General features: G+C 38.1%; 1 protein-coding gene across 4 annotated transcripts in view; it reads left to right on the forward strand.

The window, feature by feature from the left end:
- Window positions 1-18,055, forward strand: part of LOC149069260 (dietary and metabolic glutamate transporter-like) — a 46,393-nt gene extending 28,338 nt beyond the window's left edge. For 3 of the 4 annotated variants that reach the window (XM_089250491.1, XM_089250492.1, XM_089250490.1), the window contains exons 6-11: window positions 200-330; window positions 3,624-3,773; window positions 5,236-5,368; window positions 6,076-6,231; window positions 6,435-6,520; window positions 17,824-18,055. In XM_089250491.1, the coding sequence (XP_089106617.1) occupies window positions 200-330; window positions 3,624-3,773; window positions 5,236-5,368; window positions 6,076-6,231; window positions 6,435-6,520; window positions 17,824-18,015 (848 nt within the window). In that variant the 3' untranslated portion in view covers window positions 18,016-18,055. The remainder of the gene's footprint in view (window positions 1-199; window positions 331-3,623; window positions 3,774-5,235; window positions 5,369-6,075; window positions 6,232-6,434; window positions 6,521-17,823) is intronic. The other variant, XM_089250493.1, reaches the window with a different exon arrangement.
- Window positions 18,056-22,733: the final 4,678 nt, after the last annotated feature.

Here is a 22,733-nt window from a genome sequence, read left to right on the forward strand (position 1 = left end):
AAAAAATTCCTTGTGCCCCCTCCAAAGCCTTTTGTGCCTCTCCCCCAACCCTTTTGTGCCCCCCCCGAAAGTCGATCTTGCGTACGCTCCTGACTGTGTGTATCTCTCAATATCATCCGAGTATTGAAAATAGTTTCAGATTACAGTATTAGTCATAACTGAGCAATGATTGATACTGGAATCTACCGAAATATTTCAGGAGCAATCGGTTGCTTGCTGGCAGTGATTCTGTTCATGTTCATGTACCAAGATCCGGAGCTTCATCCATTCATAAGCGAATCCGAAGTGGAATTTATACTCGATGGAAGGATGAAATCAAGTTTTTCCGAAGTGAGGCTTATTGTGTTAAATACAGTGCTCTTGGCAATTGCTAATTACCGAATTTCGGGTTTGCCGTGGTTTCAAGAAGAAGCGCGCTGAATTCCGCTGAGTTCCTTAATATAAATTTAACACACAGAAAAACACCACCACACAACATGTAGGCCGACCATGTTTCTTCGAGAAAAATACGAGGAAAAATTGAAATTCTAAATACGGGACATTGCCAATTATTGAAAAAATCATGCCAAAGGTTAGCGAAGTTGCTAAATACTACCAAAAATCACCGAAAAATCTGTAGTGGCGATAAATGGAGAGTTATTACAGCAAATTGTATCGAATTAAAAATGAATTTCACAAAATAAAGCGTTTAACACATGGTAAATATGGGAAATGAATATTCTTATTTGAAGTTGTAATTGCCATTATATAACTCTGGTGGTTTTCTGTGGTGAATCACAATCTTCAAGGCGCAAATGCGAGCCGATCTCCCCTTTGAAAAGTTTCGCCACAGAGAGCAACAGACCTACAAACAGTACAAATGTAATTCAATCATAATACATCACTCCCTTCACTTCTGAAATATAGATGGCAGCAGTGAAAAATCAGACACAACACTACATACACACTCAGGCTGTTAGGTACACATACAGTTACACTTCCGGCACAACTCACTAGGTAGTAAATTGCCCATAGATGGCGATAAAGCTGAGTTGTGCTCGGTTTGAAAGTCCTTGATTTTAATAAAGAACAAAAATTCAAGCAGGCTTTGTTGTAAATACGTGAGAAAAGGTTAGCCAAAATTACGCGAAAATACGTGAATGTCCCGTTAAATGCGGGATGCATGGTCACACTATGCAAGAAGTGAAAATATCTTGCAAGAAGACTGAAGCAATTTCACTCAGCTGCTTCAGAATTAAGTCTATAAAGAGTATGCAAAACTGAAGCATAACCTTCTGTTGCATGTCCAAGAAGGCCATGAAGCCTACGGGATAGGTCACATTATCTACGATTACCTCATCAGCTCTGTGTGTGTGTGGGGCCTTCAACGTATAACCCGCGGGCCATAAACGGCTCCCGAAGCTTTTTGCAGTAGCCCACCGACGGAAAGGCTTACATAGTAAACCTATTGGTTATACTCGCTCGAATGTAACCGATACGCTCATTGGTTAAATTTTTCAAATGTTATAAAAGAATTCTCTAAAACTTTTATAGTGTAAACCGGCCTTGATGAAAAAAAAAGTATCCAGAATTATTAAAAGGAAACGTGTAGTACTGAGATATGTCATTCATGTTTCAAGGGGTTGTGCAATAAACCGTTTCTACTCCATTTAATGCTGTTTTTCCCCGATTTTCCTCCATTTCCCGAATTCGAATATCTCAGTGAATATTGCACTTAGAAACGTGGATTTTTGTTTTCTTTGGCATCAGGAGAGACAGAGGAACAATTTTCTAAATGGGTTTTGGGGTACACGGGGACTGTATAGAAAGTTAATTTTTTTTATTCTAATAAATATACAACCTCTCGCAGAATACATATCTGAGTATTACACGTTAGTTGTAGGGCTAGTCCGATTAATCGATCAGAATGTTTATCACAGCTAAAAATTTTAGGTGAGTTAATCGACTCGATCCAATTCGATTAAACTTTTTATTAAAGTCTGTGAATTTTTTTTGAAAAACGAAACCGATTAGATAATGTCTCACAAATCATATTGTACGCAGAACATTTCAGACAAATGACTATATTTAAAAATATTTGAATCAATATTTTGATCAAATTAGATTCAATGGAAATTGATAATTTCAGTTTCAAATGGAGTTTGATGGGAGTTTTAGAAGATCAGACCAAAATTTATTGTTTCCACTATGAGCAGTACATTTGTATTCCTGGAAGTATTAGTTCATCTCCTCACAAGTACCATTCGAAAGAGAGTTTCTAGAGAAAGCAAGCAACAGTATAACCGAAAGTAGTTTCGAAATCAGTGAATAATAACATAAAATAACGGGTTTCTTAAAAAAAAAACCAAAATCCAAGTGAAGAAATTACAGGTTTTTCCAATTATGTTCAACATATTCAATTGCTTGAAGCGGGCAGCATTAATTTCTTAACCTATTCCTATGTTTGTTCACATCTAAAGAATAGGTGAGTGAAATGAGTGAAATGTATTTCTATAGCATCTATTAATATTATATGGTCACAAAAAACATTCGATTAAAATTCAATTAATCGATTAAAATTTTTTTGATTGACCAGTTACAACCTAGTTTAACCAGTTTAAACAAATTGAAACCTAGTTTAACCAGTTAAAACCTAATTTAACCAGTTAAAACCTAGTTTAACCGGTTTACACGAGTTAAACTTAGTTTAACCACTTTAAACCAATTAAACCCCAGTTTAACCACTTTAAACCAATTAAACCCCAGTTTAACCAGTTAAAACTAGTTTAACCAGTTTAAACCAATTAAATCCCAGTTTAACCAGTTAAAACCAGTTTAACCAGTTTAAACCAACTAAAACATAGTTTAACCAGTTAAAACATAGTTTAACCAGTTTACACCAGTTAAAATAGTTTAACCAGTTTAAACCTAGTTTAACCAGTTTAAACCTAGTTTAACCAGTTTAAACCAGTTAAAACCTAGTTTAAACCAGTTAAAACCTAGTTTAACCAATTTACACCAGCTAAAACCTAGTTTAACCAGTTTAAAACATAAAACCAATTAAAACAAACCCGTTAAACCAATTAAAACATAGTTAACCAGTTTCAACAAGTTAAAATCTAGTTTAACCAGTTTCAACAAGTTAAAATCTAGTTTAACCAGTTTAAACTAGTTCTGTATAAACATTTTAATCGATTTACAGCCCTATATATTTGGACACTTTTTCTAAATGGAAGTATACCACATCTAGGACCAACGGTTCGCCAGCAAAATGCTATACGCCCTGTTACTTATGTACCCTGTACACGGAAACAGGTTATATGTAGAGATGCCGATATTTGGAAAGAAAAATTTATCTCTGTCATACGGGGGGACTCGAACCCCGGTCTCACGCATGCCAGACAGTACTCTACCAACTAAGATATAAAGACAGATAAAGCAATTTTTTTCCTTCAAGGCGCGTATATATTGCGGAACGGCACCGTGAGTGGCAACAATCGGCTAATTGCTGGTTAAATGCGTTTTGGCACTAAATCTCGCTGTTCCTTAGCAATTGTCAAGAATAAAACTCATTTTACCTTTATATTATGCAATATATATATTTTTTAAATTAGTAAATTTAAAAATTTAATTTTTTTTCCCAGAAACTTGCCGTGCCTTGGATGAAGCTCCTCTTTTCGGTGCCTTCTTTGGCTGTTTACTACGGCAGTTTCGGCCAGGTCTGGATGGGGTTTTACTTCATTAGTGTGCACAACCTCTTTCTCAACAATGTCGTGAAGTTATCCATCGCTACAGTAAATAGTCTTTAACCAGTTTATATTGCGAATATATGTTACGGTAAATACGATGAATGCGGTTGTTATACATATAATAACCGGTCATTATGCATACTCACCAAGCAACTTGGTAAGTTTGATATATTTATCACATTTACGCAAATATGCAATATATTGTTATTGGGCCGTTGGTAAATTAGATAAACACTGAAAACATTATCACTTTTTCTGGCGATTATGCATAATAACCAAGTGTCATTGGTTAATTTGATAAATACTTGAAATTTATCGCCCTTATCTGCGATTATGCATAATATTCAAGTGTAATTGGCTAATTTGATAAATAAAATAAAAAAATCCAAATGAATCTAGTATGAGTAATAGTCGGACCCCGATATAATGATAACGAATTTTACAACCGTATCCCGAAATAATGATACAATATATGTGTGAAATGTCATGTATGCATAATCGCCGGTAAAAGTGATAAATTTAGAGAAATCTATCAATCTTACCAAAATACTTGGTGAGTATGCATAATAGCCAGTAAAAGTGATAAATTTAGAGAAATCTATCAATCTTACCGAAATACTTGATGAGTATGCATAATAGCTAGTTATTATAATAATTCCACATTTATCACATTTACCGTAACATATGTTGTTTTGGTAAGATTTGACAAATTTCCCTAAATTTATCACTTTTACCGGTGATTACGCATAGCATCCAAGCGTCATTGGTAAATTTGATAAATTTTCCTAAATTAATAATTGTTACTTGCGATTATGCATAAATACAAGGTATACAGAAGACTGGATGTTGTGAAGATATTTATTATTTGAGATGTTAATTTTTTAAGGAAGGAAAAAAACTCATCTCTGCCTCTACCGGGAGTCGAACCCGGGTCCCTCGATTGCCGGACGAGTGCTCTGACCACTAAGCTACAGAGGAGATAGAGATTTTTCTTCGCTAGAGCGTATATATGTGCCGAACGGAACCGTGCAATGGACGGTGAACCGATCAGCTAATAGCTCATGAACGACGAGCCACCAGATGGCTATATATATGACATGAATGTCGCTCTCCACTTGTTAATACAAGATATACAGAAGACTGGATGTTCAAATAATAAATATCTTCACAACATCCAGTCTTCTGTATATCTTGTATTAACAAGTGGAGAGCGACATTCATGTCATATTATGCATAAACTTGAAAAAAAAACAACCAACAATAACCAATAAACCTATTGGTTACATTGGCTACTCTTATTGGTTGCATTTTTGTGCAAAGAATGTGAAGTGTAACACTGGCCTGGGTTTACATTACACGGTAAGACTTTTACAAAAGTTCTTGAGAAATGCAACCAATAAGCTTAGTGGTTGTATTTTTCAAGAGCATTGTAAAATAACTTTTCTAAAACTTTCATAGTGTAATCCCGGCCTAATCCTGGTCTAACATATTGTGATATATTTCACAGAATGGCACATTACTTGCGGTGGGTGCTCTTCTTAAAGGCATTGTTATATGCATCGCAGCTTATGGATCGGATGTACTTCAAAGGAGAATGCATATTAGTTTGAATGCAGTCCGGAAGGGAAATAATGCTTTAAGTAAGTACGCATAAAGTATTCGCTAATGAGAAAAATTTCACGCATATCTTCATAATTTTGTTCATATACAGGGTGTCCTGTAAGTGCTAACGCGGCTTTTATCTCATAAACCGTCCGTCGTAGAGAGGCATGATTTGAATTTAAAAAAATCCTCTAAAAGCGTTCAAAAATTACTCTGTACCAGTTTTGAGAGTGGAAAATATAGTGTGCAACAAAATGAAAAAAAAAATCTAAATTTTTACACGGTCCCCTTACCCTTGAATTTCCAATTAGGAAGCTGTTGCCCTGTCTTTTCTGTGGCCAACAGGAAAAAATTCCAAGTTTCTAAGGGTGATATTCGCTGAGATATTCGAATTCAAAAATCGGAGAAAAATTGGGAAAGGACAGCATAAATGAGGGAAAAGGAGTCCGTTAGTCTTTTTTGCTGTTCTTTAATAACGTTTCAGGGAGTCAAGAGATACAAGGCAACAACTTATTAATTGGAAGCTAGAGGACAAGGGAGGGGACCGTATAAAAATTTAAATTTTTTTATTTCGTGACACACTGTATTTTCCATTCTCAAAACCGGTACAGGGTAATTTTTGAACGCCTGTGTTGAGCATTTCTTAAATTGAAACTGTACTTCTACGACGGACGGTTGATGAGATAAAGGCCGCATTAGAGCACCCTGTATAATCAAGTTTTTTGAATAATTTTTTTTTTCGCAGGTTGCATTTTTTTCACAGTGTTCTTGCTTGTAATTTACTTCTACGGCTACGACAAAACGGTTAACGTGATCTGCTGCTTATGTGCCACAACCCTCACAGGATTCGGTACGCCCGGATCACTTACTGCTCCTGTGGAAATGACCCCGAATTTTGCTGGTACGACATTTTTTGCTTAACCGAAGAGAGAGATGTTAAAATGAATTCCTTCCAAAATTAGATCAGGACGAGATTTCTCGTCTCCTTCTGTAAAGTGCTTGAAAAAACCCTGCTCTCCCCCCCCCCCCTTCATTCTCATTACTTAAAAAACTTCAAATTAGTGATCCAGGATGCATTTTGCTGAATATATATTTCGCTTTCAGGAACTTTAGCAGGAGTGAACACTACCGTTTCCTGCTTAGCGGCATTTCTCGTTCCTCTCGTCGCTGGATATTTAACGAGTAAAGAGGTGAGTAAGCCTATTATTATTTATATACAGGATGATTCAGAAAAATATCGCCAAAATGAAAGGGCAATTCAGTCATACGATAACAATCCAAAATTCTCATTAGGAACATAATTGCGCAAACGCCATCCAGAGCCGCTATAGGAAGATTCGGAATTTATGGTTTTTGCCGCCTGTGGGCTAATATAGAAATATTTTGCCGCCTTTTTTCCATTCTGGTCTAATTTTCCTGACCATTCATTCTTGAAATTCGCCAGACCCCCCCCTCTTTCCTCTCAATACGCCTTTGTCTCTAAGTCACTCTTTCGGTTGCTCACATGATTACTTTCTAGGTTTCTCTTTCTGTCGCTTACTGACGTGTTTCCTCCCGTTTACCAGATTACTCCCACGCTTGCGCACACACACACTCTCTCTCAATGTAACGCCTTTTGTTGCTCACTGGCCTGATTCCTTACTCTGTTGGTCACTCTCTAACACACGCACAGAAATTTTTTCATTGTGAAAACAGAAAAAACCCGATTTTTTCTTATCCTCTAGTCATGTTTTTTGGTGTTGATGTGCTGCAACACAGTGGATTTCGTTCTTTTTCATTTCCAACTTTGGTATCGTACAGTTTGCAAAACAATATTGTTGTATCTGTGCAAAACAATATTGTTGTATCTGTGCAAAACAATATTGTTGTATCTGTGCAAAACAATATTGTTGTATCTGTGCAAAACAATATTGTTGTATCTGTGCAAAACAATATTGTTGTATCTGTGCAAAACAATATTGTTGTATCTGTGCAAAACAATATTGTTGTATCTGTGCAGAACACTTTGTCACCATATTCAGAAACGAATTTCTTCAGTTTCTGGGAACTCCTTCGCTTCATTTTAGGCATGTTGGGAGAGAGCGAGAAAAAAAAAAAAAATGATTTCACAATAATTACACGAATCATTCACAATCGATACTAAAATTATTTACAGTTACTACAAGGGTAACTTCCGAAGAATTTGAAAATATCAAGGCCCTATATGGCTTTTCATCTGACCTGCTCGAACTTGATCAGATACAGTGATAACAATCTTTTATGGCTGCTTAAGGGGTGGGCAGCAATGAATTTATTAAAGAGAAATGTTGAGTTCTTACCCTTGAAATGACATTGAATTAACAGAAACTGATTATAATAACACATATGAAGGTATTTTATTTCGAAATTTTAATTTTTAAAAAAAATAAAGAATTCTTCTGGGGTGGGGGGGGGGGGGAGCACGAGCGCCCTACGCCTCCTGCTCCCGCGTACGTTTCTGTTCAGACCAATATGCGTTAGGAGGTGGGGGCAGTGCTGACGACATTTTGCTGACAGGGGGGGGGGGGTCAAAAATGGCTAAAAAAACTTGCTGACGTAATACTTTAACGGCCCCTAATGTGTGCTGCGAATCAACTGAATGATCTGAGAAGTGCAGCGGGCTGCTTGGAGCTGTGTCATGGGTCACTCAAGTGATTTGAACGTATCGCGGATGACCGGTAAATGTTCAAAATTTTTAGCGGGAACCGGCGATATCCCTTATGGATCCCGATTTCCCGTTATTTTTGTGAATGAAATATGATCGATGTAATAAGGTTGGGTGTATTGATAATTTTCTAACAGAACACCTTTCGAGGGCCGGATGGAACCCCTTGGCAGAGCGTATTTGGCCCACAGGTTGTGCACCTTTGTCTCAAATCATGTTGAATATTTTAAAGAAACAAGGGTTTAAATGAGATGAATAAATAAAGGAATTTATCATTCAGAAACCTAGATGTTGCGTTAATTTTAAGTGAAATAGAATAAGTAAATTTGGAATTTTATTCGGAGGGTTCAATACGACGTTTGCGTAAAATGATCGGATTTCAATTCGAACCATAAGTTTTCATCAAATATTGCCGACATTACACAGGGTGTTCCATAAATTCGTAAATAGTTTCAGAGTTGATAAAAATTGAACGAATTGGTATATTTGGATGCGGTTTTTTGCGAAAAAGTTTTTCTTTCACACAGTAAAAAATAATTCAAATTTTTGTGCGCAGCAAAAAAAAAGAAACGCGCAAATAAGAGTCCTATAAAATGCACGGTGTGCAATTGTCAGCTCATTTCTGAATTTTCCTGTCATTGGCGCTTGCATTATCAGTGTAATGCTGACGTTGGTGGATGAAGCACTACTGGTGAAGTAATTATACCTCAGCCTGAAGCATCACGAACATTTCGGACACAGACGGGGTGGCAGAAAGGATCATTTCTAGAACTATTTACTCCCGTGCAGCGCCCTCTATCGGCAAAAGCCTGAACCACGTTTTTCTGTATGAAAATAATCCTCCCCGTGGGAATAACTTTCTCGCAAGCCGCATTCGACTATATTCCTTCAATTTTTGAATAACTTACGAATTATATGAAACATTCTGCATACACATTTTGAATTAGGCAGCGATTACACTTTAAAAGTTTGGTAAAAGATCTTTTACAAAACCTGAAAAAAAAAAAGAAAAAACCAAACCAATAAACCTGTTTATTATATTCGCTTGAATGTAACCGATTCGCTTATTGGTGGCACACATTTTCATTTCATAACTTTTACCATGTAATACCGCCCTTAAGAAAGTTACCACTCGACTAATACCCAGGATCTTCCTGGTGCGTTTAATCTTTACGGCTAATTATGCACAAGCAAAGCATAGAAATTATCTCATTGGGCAATAAATGCACAATTTCAGTTTTTATTCGTGAATAAAGAAAAAAGAATACACGGAAGCAACACACATAGCCATAAATAACATGAATCAGAAATCGAAACAGGAATCAATTACAGATGTAGATAAAAAAAACCGAATTAGTTGGTTACAAAGTTTCTGTCGTGGAACACACCGTGACGGACTGTCCTTCACTGCGTCACTGACACGTGTGGGTTCTCGGCATCGAGTTATGTGATGAAACCTGGCACGTAGCGCAATCCGTAAACTTGTTGACGCAATGGTGAGAACACAAAGGATTCCTCTGGTTGACTGTCTTCGAATGCCTCACCGGTATTGTTCCTACGAGTTGAGCCCTTTCGATATCCATGTGCTTAAGAATGATCGAGGAAAGTTCTGACCTCCTTCATGGGGGAGCCACGTAACGTTCCTCGGAATGGTCCGAAGAATGTCGTGGCTCTACGTCAGTGGCTCTGCTAAGATAGAAAACGCCTTGCGTCGGGTGATAAGGATCGCTCCGTCGAATAATATCGTCGGCGATCCTTATCGCCCAAATCCCGCTCCTGCCATCGTAGTTCAACGTGCCGTAGTTCAGGACCCTTGGCAACAGAGGCTCGATGCCGAGTTGCTTCTGATCGTCGTATTCCCGGTCTTTAGTAGTTGAGACACGTTTTTTCTGCTTGGCTTGATCGATATCACCAACACAGGCTTTGTGAGGTTTGTTGCTATTCGACGTCTCTTGAAGAGAATCTTCAATCCGCACGTTTTCTAGGCACCGGACAACGTCTTCCCACGTCATTTTACGATCGTCGATGTCATGGTACGACTGAAGAATTTCAGCGACCCCTTTAGAGCAGGGTGAGGTTTGCGTACATTCCGATCCCGAAAGGGTAGATTCAGAGTCATCCGTTTCTTCTCGATGATCAGAAACAGCTTGTTTGCGATCTGAGTCCAAGATCGAAGTTCTACAATCATTGGGATTCGATAGGCACTTGTGATAGGGTGCGCCTGTGCTCGTTACCGGAATGGTGTTTATGGACTCGCCGGAACCATGCAACGAGTAACTAGGCAATTCCTCTCGTGAAAGTTGCGGGTAACTATAATTAGAGTCCAGTCTGGAACGCTTGCATTGTTTGCCACGAGTTACACTGTTCGAATCACCCTTACACAAAGTTAAGCCGTTAATTCCTGCCGCTGAATGACTCCCTTGGGTGCGGTTGCGTACGCCAACACCAAAGTTTGAACAGCCGTCACCTACAGTAGGAGAGAATTCTTGCGTCTCACGACCATTCAGAACGAGGCGGAGTTCGCTTTCGACGAATCTACTTAGCTGATGTAGGCGTAGAACGTTCTTGTATGCTTTGGAAACCTGTTCAAAATCGAAGCGTATGTCTTCTTTCAAGGCGAGCATAGTCAGTAAGTCGTCCGAAGAGTTTGTCATCACCTCGATATTTTCCGCTGAAGCCTTCAGCGCCGGAGCAAATGATTCCGGTTCTAGTGGTGAAACGTGAATGACACGTTTTGCGACAGTAATGCATCCTTTTTCGTGATTTTCACGGACTGCGTACGAATTCTCCTCATTCTGAGACACAAGTGCCGTTGTATCTGGCGAAGGGGGTGACTCCGGTGCTAGTGTACTATCATGCAGACTGTAAACATGTTCGATCTTTAGAAAGGAAGATGGTTCATCCGGCGTCGCCACTGTGCATGATGAGCGCTTTCTTGCATTTCGCTTTCGTGATAGTGGTGGTTGTACAGCAGAACGAGATTGGTGGATTCTTCTTCCACGTCTAACGGCCGGTGCTGTACCATTCTCCATCTTACATTGCGCCGATTCATTTTCAGGTGGAGGTTTCTTCGAGACTCTTCTCTTACGTGGCTGCTTGTTCTGACTAGTCGAGACTTTGACATCAGCGGTTGGAAGACAGTGAGTGTCTGCGAGTTCTTGAATACCCAGATCATCAAAAGAGCTTCTATCGTTCTGTTCGGAAGTCGTGGACTGGAAGGATGGTGGATCGAACTCTTTCGAAACGATCACAGAATCATTTGAAGCAAGTGTACGGGTACTAAGATCTAAAGCAGTCAGAAAACTGCTGTCCGATGTTTCCTGAGGAAAAAAGAAATAAAGAACAAATGAGTACTGCGGAGTCTTCACACAACCGACTTTTCTGAAAAACAAAAATTTTCACTTTGAACAAGGGCAGTAGACCAGGGTTCGTAGAGAGATTTCACGGGGGACTGTGAGCTTGGATGAGAGAGAAAAATCAACACAAGGATTTTACGTAGCTATATATACTGGATATCACGTCATAACGGGGTTTGCGGACTTCATCTTTTTGACACAAAGAATCTGTGTAACACAAAAGGTTAAGAAACCATGACTTATAGAATTTAGAAAGCTAAATGTAGAACTAACGGGAATATAAGACCTTTATAAATATGGAACGTTCGCATTTATGTGTTAATTTTATCAGCATTTTTTATACACCAACCATGGTCGAAGTTCAATTCATCACAGACTTATCGATTCAATGCCTTGATGCATAGAATTCACAATAGCAGCCAAACGTGACCTCGCAGTACAACGTATCCTTACGATAACATCACGCATTTTCTCATACTGTCGAAGCACATGCAAAAAATCTCTTTTCGTAACTATAAGGCAAAGCGCAAATTGAGCCGCGTGCAGCGTTCGCGACACGATGCAGGGCAGCGCTCTGTTTTGCGGCCAATGGAAATCAAAAGGACAGCGCAAATTGCGACACTAGTACGCGCACTCGTTGGCGCTGCTGTTGAGCCTTAAAAGTTGGGATGATTTACAAACATAACCATTGATGTGTAGTAGGGTGTATATAGTATAACTTATTCGAAAAAAAGTGCTGTTCATTTGCCCATAAACATTTTACAACAACGAAAATTGTCATACAGGTATTGTAATTTTTTAAACAATGATGGAAAAATAATATCTTGACATTATGGCGGTTAAATTATAATCATTTCATGCGAATTTTTTTTTATTACGTATTTGTTCAAGAACCTTCTATCAAGACGAAAATTAGAATCAGGACGTCACGTGATACACATGCCACTGTAGCATGTGTATTACGGGCAATGTGTATTAACGGCAAGAATATATTACTAACTGGGTTTCCTAACTCTTAGCTTAGCATGAACTGTGCTCACTAGTTTTTAGAATTTTCTAGAAATAGAATTGAATGTACGAGGATATTTCAAAAAGCTCTATAACGTTAAAATAATGTTCTACATTAACCGGGGCCGTATAAAATCTAAATAAAGTCTTAAATGTTGAATTGGAAAATTCCATGCTCGGAAGAAATCGAAACATTTTTTTTTTTGAACAAGTCAAGTTTCAAGAAATGTTGAAAATCTTAAATCGTATCGAATATTGACGAATGTGACTTCGATATCATTTACAAAACGGAACTAGCTTGTTTCACGCGTTTACACGTCTTTACGTCATGTAGTTGTCATTGGTTGGAAAATATTGTTATAACAACGGAATTCAAAAAACTCAAATAGCCGACTAATATATTTTTTATGAAAAATTTTTTAGTAGGGATTTAAAGGGGGGGGGGGAATCCCTTCACCCCTAACAATTACGATTTTAGAGCAGAAGTTCGTTCAATAAGAATCAACAGAATACGCATACAAAACAATTATATGAACTTCAATATGAGTTTTAGGGCAAGATGAAGAAAAGTTATTGAATCATATCGAATTGATGAACACTACAGTTTTAACCCTCTCATCGGCATTGTTGACACATCTCGTCACCTTAAAAGCCTTTCATTTCTTGCTTAAAACGAAACATTTGAGGTATTCAGCGTGCGTCAACGTGACCTTATACCAAGTGCTGCATACACGTCATGGCTGTTTGGAACACATTGTCATTGCAACAAAAGTCAAAGAAACTCAGAGGCGGTTAAAGGACAACATTTCACCACACTAACAATTGAAATATAGAACAGAAACTCGATTGATAAAAATCACCACTTTTTCGATATTGCTATCAATTACTTAAACTGTATTGGGGAGGGGGGGGGGGAGGCAGATAGGAATTCAGAGTCGGATTTTGGTGTTTCAACATTTAATTGGCTTACCTGTCTTTTACAGTTCGAGTTTGTTACCACCCTTTTTTTTCAGAAACTAGAAACGGAAACACTCGTTAAATTGCATTTCTGTTGTTCGTTGTGTTCACGACGCACTCGGCTACGCAGGAATAAAAGGGAATACCCGACCTTCCAGATAAACTAATAAGATGAAGAAAGATTAAAAAGCATCAGCAGATTGATAGTATTTGCTGCAAGAGAAATAAGTTGTAATACCAATTTGACGAATACTATTTTAATACCATTCTTGAAATCAGAAAACAAGTTTCAAAACATGCATCCACGCAATAGTTGCCTGAAACACATTTTTATTGCAACAAAAGTCAAAATGCGACATTAACAAGGTTTCTTGCCTTTTTAAAAGCCTCTTATCTTCCCTTAAGGAAGTCCTTAAAAAAAAGGTTTGGAATTTTAAAGGCGGGGGGGGGGGGGTTTAGTGGTTTCTGCTGTACCGCTTAAAGGTTTTAAAGTTTAGAACAGAAACTTAACTGATAAAAAAATCACCACGTTTCGATATGAGATCAGTTACATAAATTGTTGGAGGCTCGTTAAGTTGCGTTTGTTTAGAATTCCAGGTTCACGCACAGGGCTGTAACCAATGTTGGACTTCCCTATAGGCTAGACAGGCTGCACAGCCTAGGGCCACGAGGTCTGCAGAGGGCCTTAAAAGAAATCTCAACTGTTATTTTTCGGAGAAATTGCTCAAAGATAAAATTTTAACACATTGAGTAGGAAGTTTAGAATTTTGTCACCTCACATTACAAATGTTTAAAGTGCTGTAGAATTAGTATTTGGTCCATAAATGATCATCTACTAAACATTCGACACAAAAATAACGGCAGTTTGTCGTTGACAAAGGACATATAATGGGCCCCATCACACCCAAATCCGGCCGTGGTTGTAACTACACAGAGATGGATGAATTCCTGATATCCTGCTGCTGGGTTCCTATAGTAAACAGTACAGCCAAGGTTCACGTGATAAAACAAGAAAATAAACTCTCTCTCTCTCTCTCTCTACACCCAAAGATTAGAAGAATGAATATGATCAGCTTGGTGATAATTTATATTTTAATTACAGAACGCAATATAAATGTAGAAAATATTGAACTCATATTACCTTTGTTTTGCGAGCACAGCTATTGCGTCTGCTTCCGTTGTTTACGTTCTTTTTCAGCACGAAAGGGATGAGATCTTCACGGTCTTTCATGAACGAACTGTTGTAGAACAGCCGCCTTTTCCCACGTTGCGACCAGCTAACACCGTAGAACCCGCGAGAGTTGAGCTGCCGGACAATGCTGTTGAAATTCGACGCCTTGAAATAGCGCCCGTTTCCAAGAAAGAACTTGATGAATTCGTCTCTTTCGATTTCGACCAGAGTTCCGCACGCGGACCATTTCAAACTGCTGTGGACTTCATCCTGTAGAAGCCTGTACAACTTTTTCACGAAAGGAAGCTTGAACAGCTCGGATTGTCGTTGGTGTTCCATCTCGGGAGAACGTCGAACGACTGAATCCGAACGAGGAATCACTCCTCACCATGGGAACGAAACTGCGGAATGTCGCCTGTTGACAGAAGGCTTTATGTACCGAAACCGTCCGTGACGTGGAAGAAAAAAAAAGGGAAAGCAGACGACACGTGGTATTGCCACCATGTTTCTGAAAAAACGGTTGAAAAATAATCAAATTCTGGCTACGGTTACCATATTACCCATTCCTTTCGAGAATTTTTCCGTATGGGGCCGTTCGAGTGTTACGTCATCATCGATGGGGGGGGGGGGTTTCTCGACTCTTCTGGTGCACGCTCCACTCAAGTGATAAGGAACAGCGCTGCGGGTCACACAAGCGAACTAGAAATGAGCCATTTAGTTCACTTTTAAAAAATTACGATTGAGGTCACGAGTCACATCAGATGACCACACATGGTTGAGCGGGCCATGGGCTGTCTAAAGGTTGTCCATTTCAATGAAAGTCCGGTTTATAACTAAAAATTTTTACAGGCACGTAATGCAACAAGATTTTGAGGACCCGTGATGTCAGCACATTTATGAATTTTAATGTTATTGGCACTTTCATAAGGTTTCCATTGTTATGCTGACTTTGTTGGGAAAACACAATTGGCGAAGTTAGATTAATATTAGCTAGATCAATATTATTAATATAGCGGCTATTAACGGATAGCCGAATGAAACTTTACGAACGTTTCGGACACAGAAGAAATTGAAGAAAGGTTCGAGTTAAATCACTCCGGTCGGATTGGTTTTCCTGTCCCTCTATCGTCAAAAAGTTGAACTAATTTTTTTTTTACAAAAAAAAAAAACCCTTTTCATGAGAATAACCTTTTCGCAAACCGCATTCAAATATACAAATTCCTACAATTTTTATTAATTTGTAAACTATTTATCAATTTATGGGTCATCCTATGTATCAAATAAAAATATAGCCTTTGACGTAGGTTGAATTGAAAAAGATGCGTATGTGTACTGTACGCGTCACAACCTTAATTTTTCAGGTTGTTGAGCGGTATGAGTGACGCAGCGCATCCACGTTTACGCGAAACAACACAACCATCGGTGTTTGGAAAGCGATTAAACGGCTAAAAATAAGCACCCTTCACTATTAATTCAATTTTTTTTTAAACTGTCCGTTATAAGCGACGTCTGTTATAATGAGGTTCCACTGCATTGCAAGTTATTCTCTCAGACTCAATACTATTTTTCAGTGCAAAGTTTGTAAATACGTAGGTGAGTCATCAAGTCACGAAAGATAATTAAAAAATAACTTGCAAATATAATCACTTCAAAACTATTTTATAATTTCCCAACATAATCGCCATCAATATTTATGCTACTATCCCATCATTCATATATCATTGCCCCAATGCCAGCTGCATAAAATTCTCTGGGTTGCTGTCTCAGCCACATTAGGACCCCCTTCATCTTGAAACTCTTCATCATCATTTGTAAAGTGTTTGCCTCCAAGATGGTTTTTTAGTGGACGAAACACATGAAAATCACTTGAGGCTGAGTCGGGGCTGTTGAAGAATTTGCCAACCAAACTTTTTAACTCTTATTTACTGCATATACTCGTGTATAAGCCGACTCGTATATAAGCTGACCCCCACACTTTAGGACCACCAAAACAGCAATAAATTGAAAACCCGTGTATAAGCCGACCCCAAAAAATCCGTGCATTTTAGAGAAAAAAATTACCATATTTTCATGTAAAAAATGAATAGCTTGCAGAAATTTACAATAGAAAATGATTCAAACTTTTTGATCCGTTTCTTTTAAGTCTCCAAGCTCATGGTAATCCATTAGATCATCATAGGGGGGTGCGGCATCTTCGTTTTCATCTTCATCTGGGCTGTCATTGCCATTGTCACTTTCAAAGAGGATATCATCTTCAGTTCCGTCCATCGCATTGCTGATGCAACACTTTTTGAACGATCGGATGATAATTTCGGCGGAAATAGAATTCTACGCCTCATGTACCCATTGGCACACTAAAACAATGTAAGGTTTCCTCAAGGTACCACTTTTTGTAGTTTCTTTATCATCGGAACTCATCCATTCGATTCACAAATTTCTCAAATAGTCTTTGAGAGGCTTGTTGATGCTCACATCTAAAGGCTGTACAATCAACGTTAGCCACCACCAGCCAATGATGTTTTCGATTTCTTTGCCTCGGCTTTGACATTATCAGTTCTGTGGGGTCTGAACATATCCTATACCAATAATGCCGGTTTGTCGAACACTCCTACAAAAATGAATACTGATGATTGTGGGGTCGATATTTTCTCATCAAAAACTGACCCGAGTATAAGCTGACCCCCCCCCTCCCCCCCCCCTTGGGGAACGAATTTTTCCACAAAAAACTCGGCTTATACACGAGCACGAGTATATACGGTATTTATGCAATATTGTTGGCCATTCAAAGCCTATACAAGAGGACGCACGCCTATACACACAAGATTTTTTAACATATGCTCTGTGTAAGGAGTGCTGTATGAGGTCTCGCATTATCTTGATGACGCAGTATTCCTCCTCCTTTGTTCAATAGCCCTGGACGCTTTCTCCGATCAGTCCGGAGCACTCCTTGGAAATCCCGAGACATCCATCCACCTCACAGCTCCGACTCTTAGCCCAAGTGATTTCCATCTGTTCAGTCCGCTAAGAGACCATCTTGGAGGGAAAAAGTTTGCAGATGATGAAGAGGTTCAAGATGAAGTCCTAAGCAACCCAGATAATTTTATGCAGCTGGGTTGGGGCACTGATTAAACGATGGGATAAGTGCCTAAATATTGGTGGGGGAGATTATGTTGAGAGAAATAAAAACAGTTTTGAAGTGATTATCTCTGCAAGTTATTTTGTAATTATCTTTTGTGAGTTACTTAATATGAATCCACCCTCGAAATTACGTATATCGATGTATTTCACTCATTTCACTAGTTATTTATTCAATTGCAGCAATTGATGTCAGAATGGCGGAATGTGTTCCTCATAAACATAGCGGTGTCTCTCTCGAGCGCAGCCGTCTTCCAGCTTTTCGGTTCAGCTGACGTCCAGCCCTGGAACGGGACAGTCGACGACACAAGGACCAGGGAAAAGCGTAAAGAGGAACAGAAAAATCAGGAACAAGAAATAACTACCATTTCATAATTCACTCATTAGATAAATAAATTCAGAAGGTTTTTCATTACGTTATGTACTATATATTATACTTTCAGGTGCATGCACTTACTTTACTTGGCTATACATGCATCTCGTACGCATTCCTCTGCGGAATTCCCAACGATTGTGTACATGCAGAAAGACGTCACTCTTTCCTGTTTATACACAAATGCGGATATCTCCGTTAACACCGATATCTCTTCATCGAACCAGTTTTATGTTGTATGTGTACATGCAGGAACGCATTATGTGTGTGTATATATGTTACTGCCAAAGCTTAAAATCGGCCAGCCCAGTTGACCCGATAACGTCGAAATTTCAGGCTTTGACCGGGCACTGTATACATCGATCTCTATGATTCGGGGTCATAACCACGTCGGCGTATTTTTTTGTGATAATTACGACCATTTATGATTATGGTTATTATATAGCCATTATAGCTATGGCAACTCTAACGATCGAAGAAATCAGAATATCGATATCTTAAGGATCGATATATACAGATATATATCATATACATATATCGATATATAGGAACCTGCCAAAGCCCGGCAAGTGCCTGAAATTAGGACAGTGGCCAGGTCAACTGGGCTAATTTCGGGCTTTGGCATCAAGCTAATGTATATGCAGTAACGTTGTCGGAGTTATGCTTGTTTCGTTTTATGATTGTGCTGCCATCTGTCTTCCTCAATTTGTATACACTGGTGTTTATGTTATGGCGATGTCTAAAATATGTGTATAATTCTGACATCGATGACAGGATAATATGTTTTTGGATCAATTGTATACAACTCAATGTTTCTCATCCCCTTTTCAGCTAATAGACTCCTTTGGACCACGTTTTCTTCTCGTGCCCCCCCCCCCCACCCACCCAGGACCCCTACTCTCGTCCTCCAAAAGCGAGGCCGTCTCTAATTTCCGCATTGAATTTGATCAAAACTAAATAGATAATGAACAAAAATTTAAACAATAAGATCGATGTCTGAAACCCTGGGCCGGGCACGGATCTAGAAGGTGGGTGATTATCCCTTCCCCGAGACGAGTTGTATGGGAATAATAGGTCTGTGCAAAATACAAAGCGGTCAAATGAACCTACGCGATGAATCGAACCTCCCGACACACATAACTTTTGATCATTTACAAGTCTATTTTATCCTCTAGGTTTTGGTTATTCACATGCTTACACGCACCCTAGGTCACTCTTTTGGTGATGCGTATGCTTGCACACGCTCTTGGTCACTAACTGACCTGTTTCTTCGCTCTGTTGTCCATTCTTCTGATCATTCAAATGCTGGCTCACACTCTAAGTCACTCATTTGCTTACTCACGTGCTTGCAAACTCTTTAGATCAATTTTTTGGTCACTCACTGATCCAGCCCCTAGCTATCTGGGCAGCTGCGGATTTATTGAGGGTTATATAGATAGATAGATAGAACCACTCACAACCCCAGATTGATACAAAGCACCTTACTTCCGTTACCTCAAAAGAGACAGGGTTGTGTCGGAAAAAGCAAAGATTTATGGCGATTCCCTTCCCCCCACCGCCTCGTGCTCGCAAGTATCGAATCACTCGCGTCGTTCTCCCCATGAAGACAGCCATCAACTTGATGTAACGTACAAACCATTTGATTAAAATGAATAGGGAGAAAAATTAAACGTGCGTCCAGTGGCACATAAGGGCCGGGGGATTGCAGCCTGGGATTTCAAGAGAAGTGTGGAAAAGACTTGTGGGGTAAGTAAAAAAAAAGAAGAGGTTGGCACGTTGAAATGGGAGAGATTTGAGAATGGTCTAAATACACAATATATACAATATATACAATATATATATATATATATATATATATATACGGCGCCTCCACTGTGACAGGAACAAAGTCTCCGTCCACAGTGCTGGACAGTTTTGTTTCCTTTCACGGAATATGCAATATACACACACAGAAAACGCACAGAGCCTCCACAGCGACGGGAATAATCAAACAGAGCTTCCATTGACAGTACTGGGCATTCACTTTAAATTATACTCACATATATATTATTTATATAATATAAATTTCCCATTTTATATAATTGGTGATGCACATAAACATTACTATGGCCAATATCATATTGGGAACAAATGTCATTATGAGCTCATACAAATATTCAAGGTTAAAATGACAAATTAAAAATATTCAAGTATTCATATGAGAGTTAAATAAATTCCGTCACCCATCTCCCATTTTACTAATTCTCTTGGCCACTTATTCCACAGATCTGCCGTCTCTCTGAACTTGTCTCCCTGGGCTATAAATCCGCTAAGCCCCCTCCCTCCGTACATACACACCGCTGATTTTTTCGCTACATCTTTACAAACAGTTCACCTATGCTGAAGTTTTGAGAACTAAGCTCTCCATTTTTAGTGTAACGCCATAGTTCAATTCCTTAAGACTGCCGGGTGGTCATAATAAAGTGATCGCTCAGTGTGTATTGATATTTCTTTCCTACCTTCCCTCGGCATCACCTAAATTCTTCTAATGCTAAAATACGCGGTTGGAAAACAATACACACAACTCTCATAATAACATTCCATCAAGCAGATTTTGCGTTACGTACAGAGGCCATAAATCATCTACTTTTGTACGTAATTATTTTCTCGGAGAATTAATTCCGTGTGTGTGTGAGAGATGGAATTCTTCTGTGGAAGGGATTTCTCTTTCAATTCCGTCGGACATCCCACGCACGAGTATGCAACGAAGAAAGTTCTTCAAATTCGAAACAAAAACCCCGTCGAACGTTCTAATCATATCATTTGATTCATTACATGCTTGCGGGAGGGATGAAAACATGAGGCAAGTTCACTTCCGTAGAACATGCAATAGTTCTTAACCTTTTAACGGTCAATTAGGAAATATCGGTTATATTAATCAGAAAAAGAACATTTTTTGTTCACGAAAGCACTTGATTTTGTTTTCCCTGAAAGTGTGAGATTCCAGACTTAATTTACGAAACAAAAATTTCAGTCATTTAAATACATTATGCTATCAGTTTAATTTTTTTAAATTATGTATTTTTAAGGAAGAATAAATTTTTTAAAAAATATTTTTAATGTTGTTTCTATGGACATGGGCAAGTCCAGAAAACATACCGGGAAACTTTTTTCCATGAATTTTGTTTTTGATATGAAGGATCAGGAGAGGGACAGAAAAAAGAAGTAATTATAAAAATCAATCTAAATCTGAATTGGGCGCAGGTAAAAGGTTAATTAAACCAGGTTCCTTATACTGTATTGTGCCCCTCTATTTGTCTTTTCCTTTATTATGTAGCTACTATGTTAGTAGTCTTTAACATGTTGTCCCTCGCAGTTTTTTTTTTGCAGTGGTTTGCCGATAATGTTTAGCTTATAGAGTTATTATTATATACTTTATATAATTGCTGAAAAAGAAACCTCAATCAAAAAAAAAATTATCCCAGAATTGGTGAAAAAAGACTTTTCTAAATTACTATTCGAAATAATTTCAGAATTAATGAAAAATAAGTTCAGAATTATTGAAAGAAATAACCTCAGAACTGATGGAATAATATAGGGGAGACTGTGATATACCTTGGCACATTATTTTTCAAACTTTTTTTCGTCAATTTTGAGAATGAAACTTTTCTTTATTTAAATTAAATTTTACTATTTGTATACTTTTTCTTTCAGACCGAACACGGCCCGGGCTCTATCGGCTTTTGCCAATTTAAGCCATTGCCCGTGTGAAAGAGAGTGACCGTGTCGCAGACAACTTTATTATATACAATCATATGTATACATACACAGAATCTCATACTATTTATATACTGTATGAAATACCATGTGGAATATAAATTACCTTTTTTTCTTACTGTGATCATGAAATGTGGATTTTTTCAAAATTCAAAAATTTTCCAAGGTACAACAAGGATTCATGTACCTTGAGGCATTTACTGTTGTACCTTGAAACAGGGTAAAAAATTACAAAGACCAAAAAATACAAATGTTACTGGAAAAGTAATACAACGAGTATCCCTTTCTTTTTATAACAATAATTTTTTGAAACAAAAATAATAAAAATATGATTATCAATATATATATGTACACAAAATATTAATAATGGAGGTAGAATCATTTATGTAAATGAAACGCATAATTATTCTACATTATAATTGTAGAAAGGGAAATAAAGTGTTTCTAAACCTTTAGTTCTGTCAGTTATTTTGATGCTGGGTGATTGCATATTAGAGATACAACAACCGTGATGTCAACATTTGCTATATCTGGCACTGATGAACAATAAAATATTTTCTCACCTCTCCTCCTAAGTAAATTCATTTGGTAAGAAGTTTTGTTGGGCGCATCCCCCACTGTAAACACAATGTTTATTCCAACAAACTTGACTAGGAAATAACCGAAGGTGCATAGGAGAGAAGGAATGGATATAGCTGAAGTTTTTATAGGAAAAATGTATAGAACTAAAACTTGAAATATATAAATTATATTTAAAATCAAAAGCACGAAGTATTAAAATCTAGTGTAAGTTGAGTATTCCAAGGTAAATTGGTAAAACTTCAAGTTTTACACTGTTCCAAGGTACACGATGATCTGTTATTTGTGAAAAATATCAAGAACTTTATTCAGAGCGCTTGGTATGATTATGAACTTTGTACGGTTTCTCGGGTGATTGCATAGATTGTATACTTATATTAAGTAT

This window comes from Pholcus phalangioides, unplaced genomic scaffold (assembly GCF_987345545.1).
Source record: "Pholcus phalangioides strain wild (caught in Gottingen) unplaced genomic scaffold, Ppha-v1.0 ptg000024l_1, whole genome shotgun sequence".
NCBI classification, from domain to species: Eukaryota; Metazoa; Arthropoda; class Arachnida; order Araneae; family Pholcidae; genus Pholcus; species Pholcus phalangioides.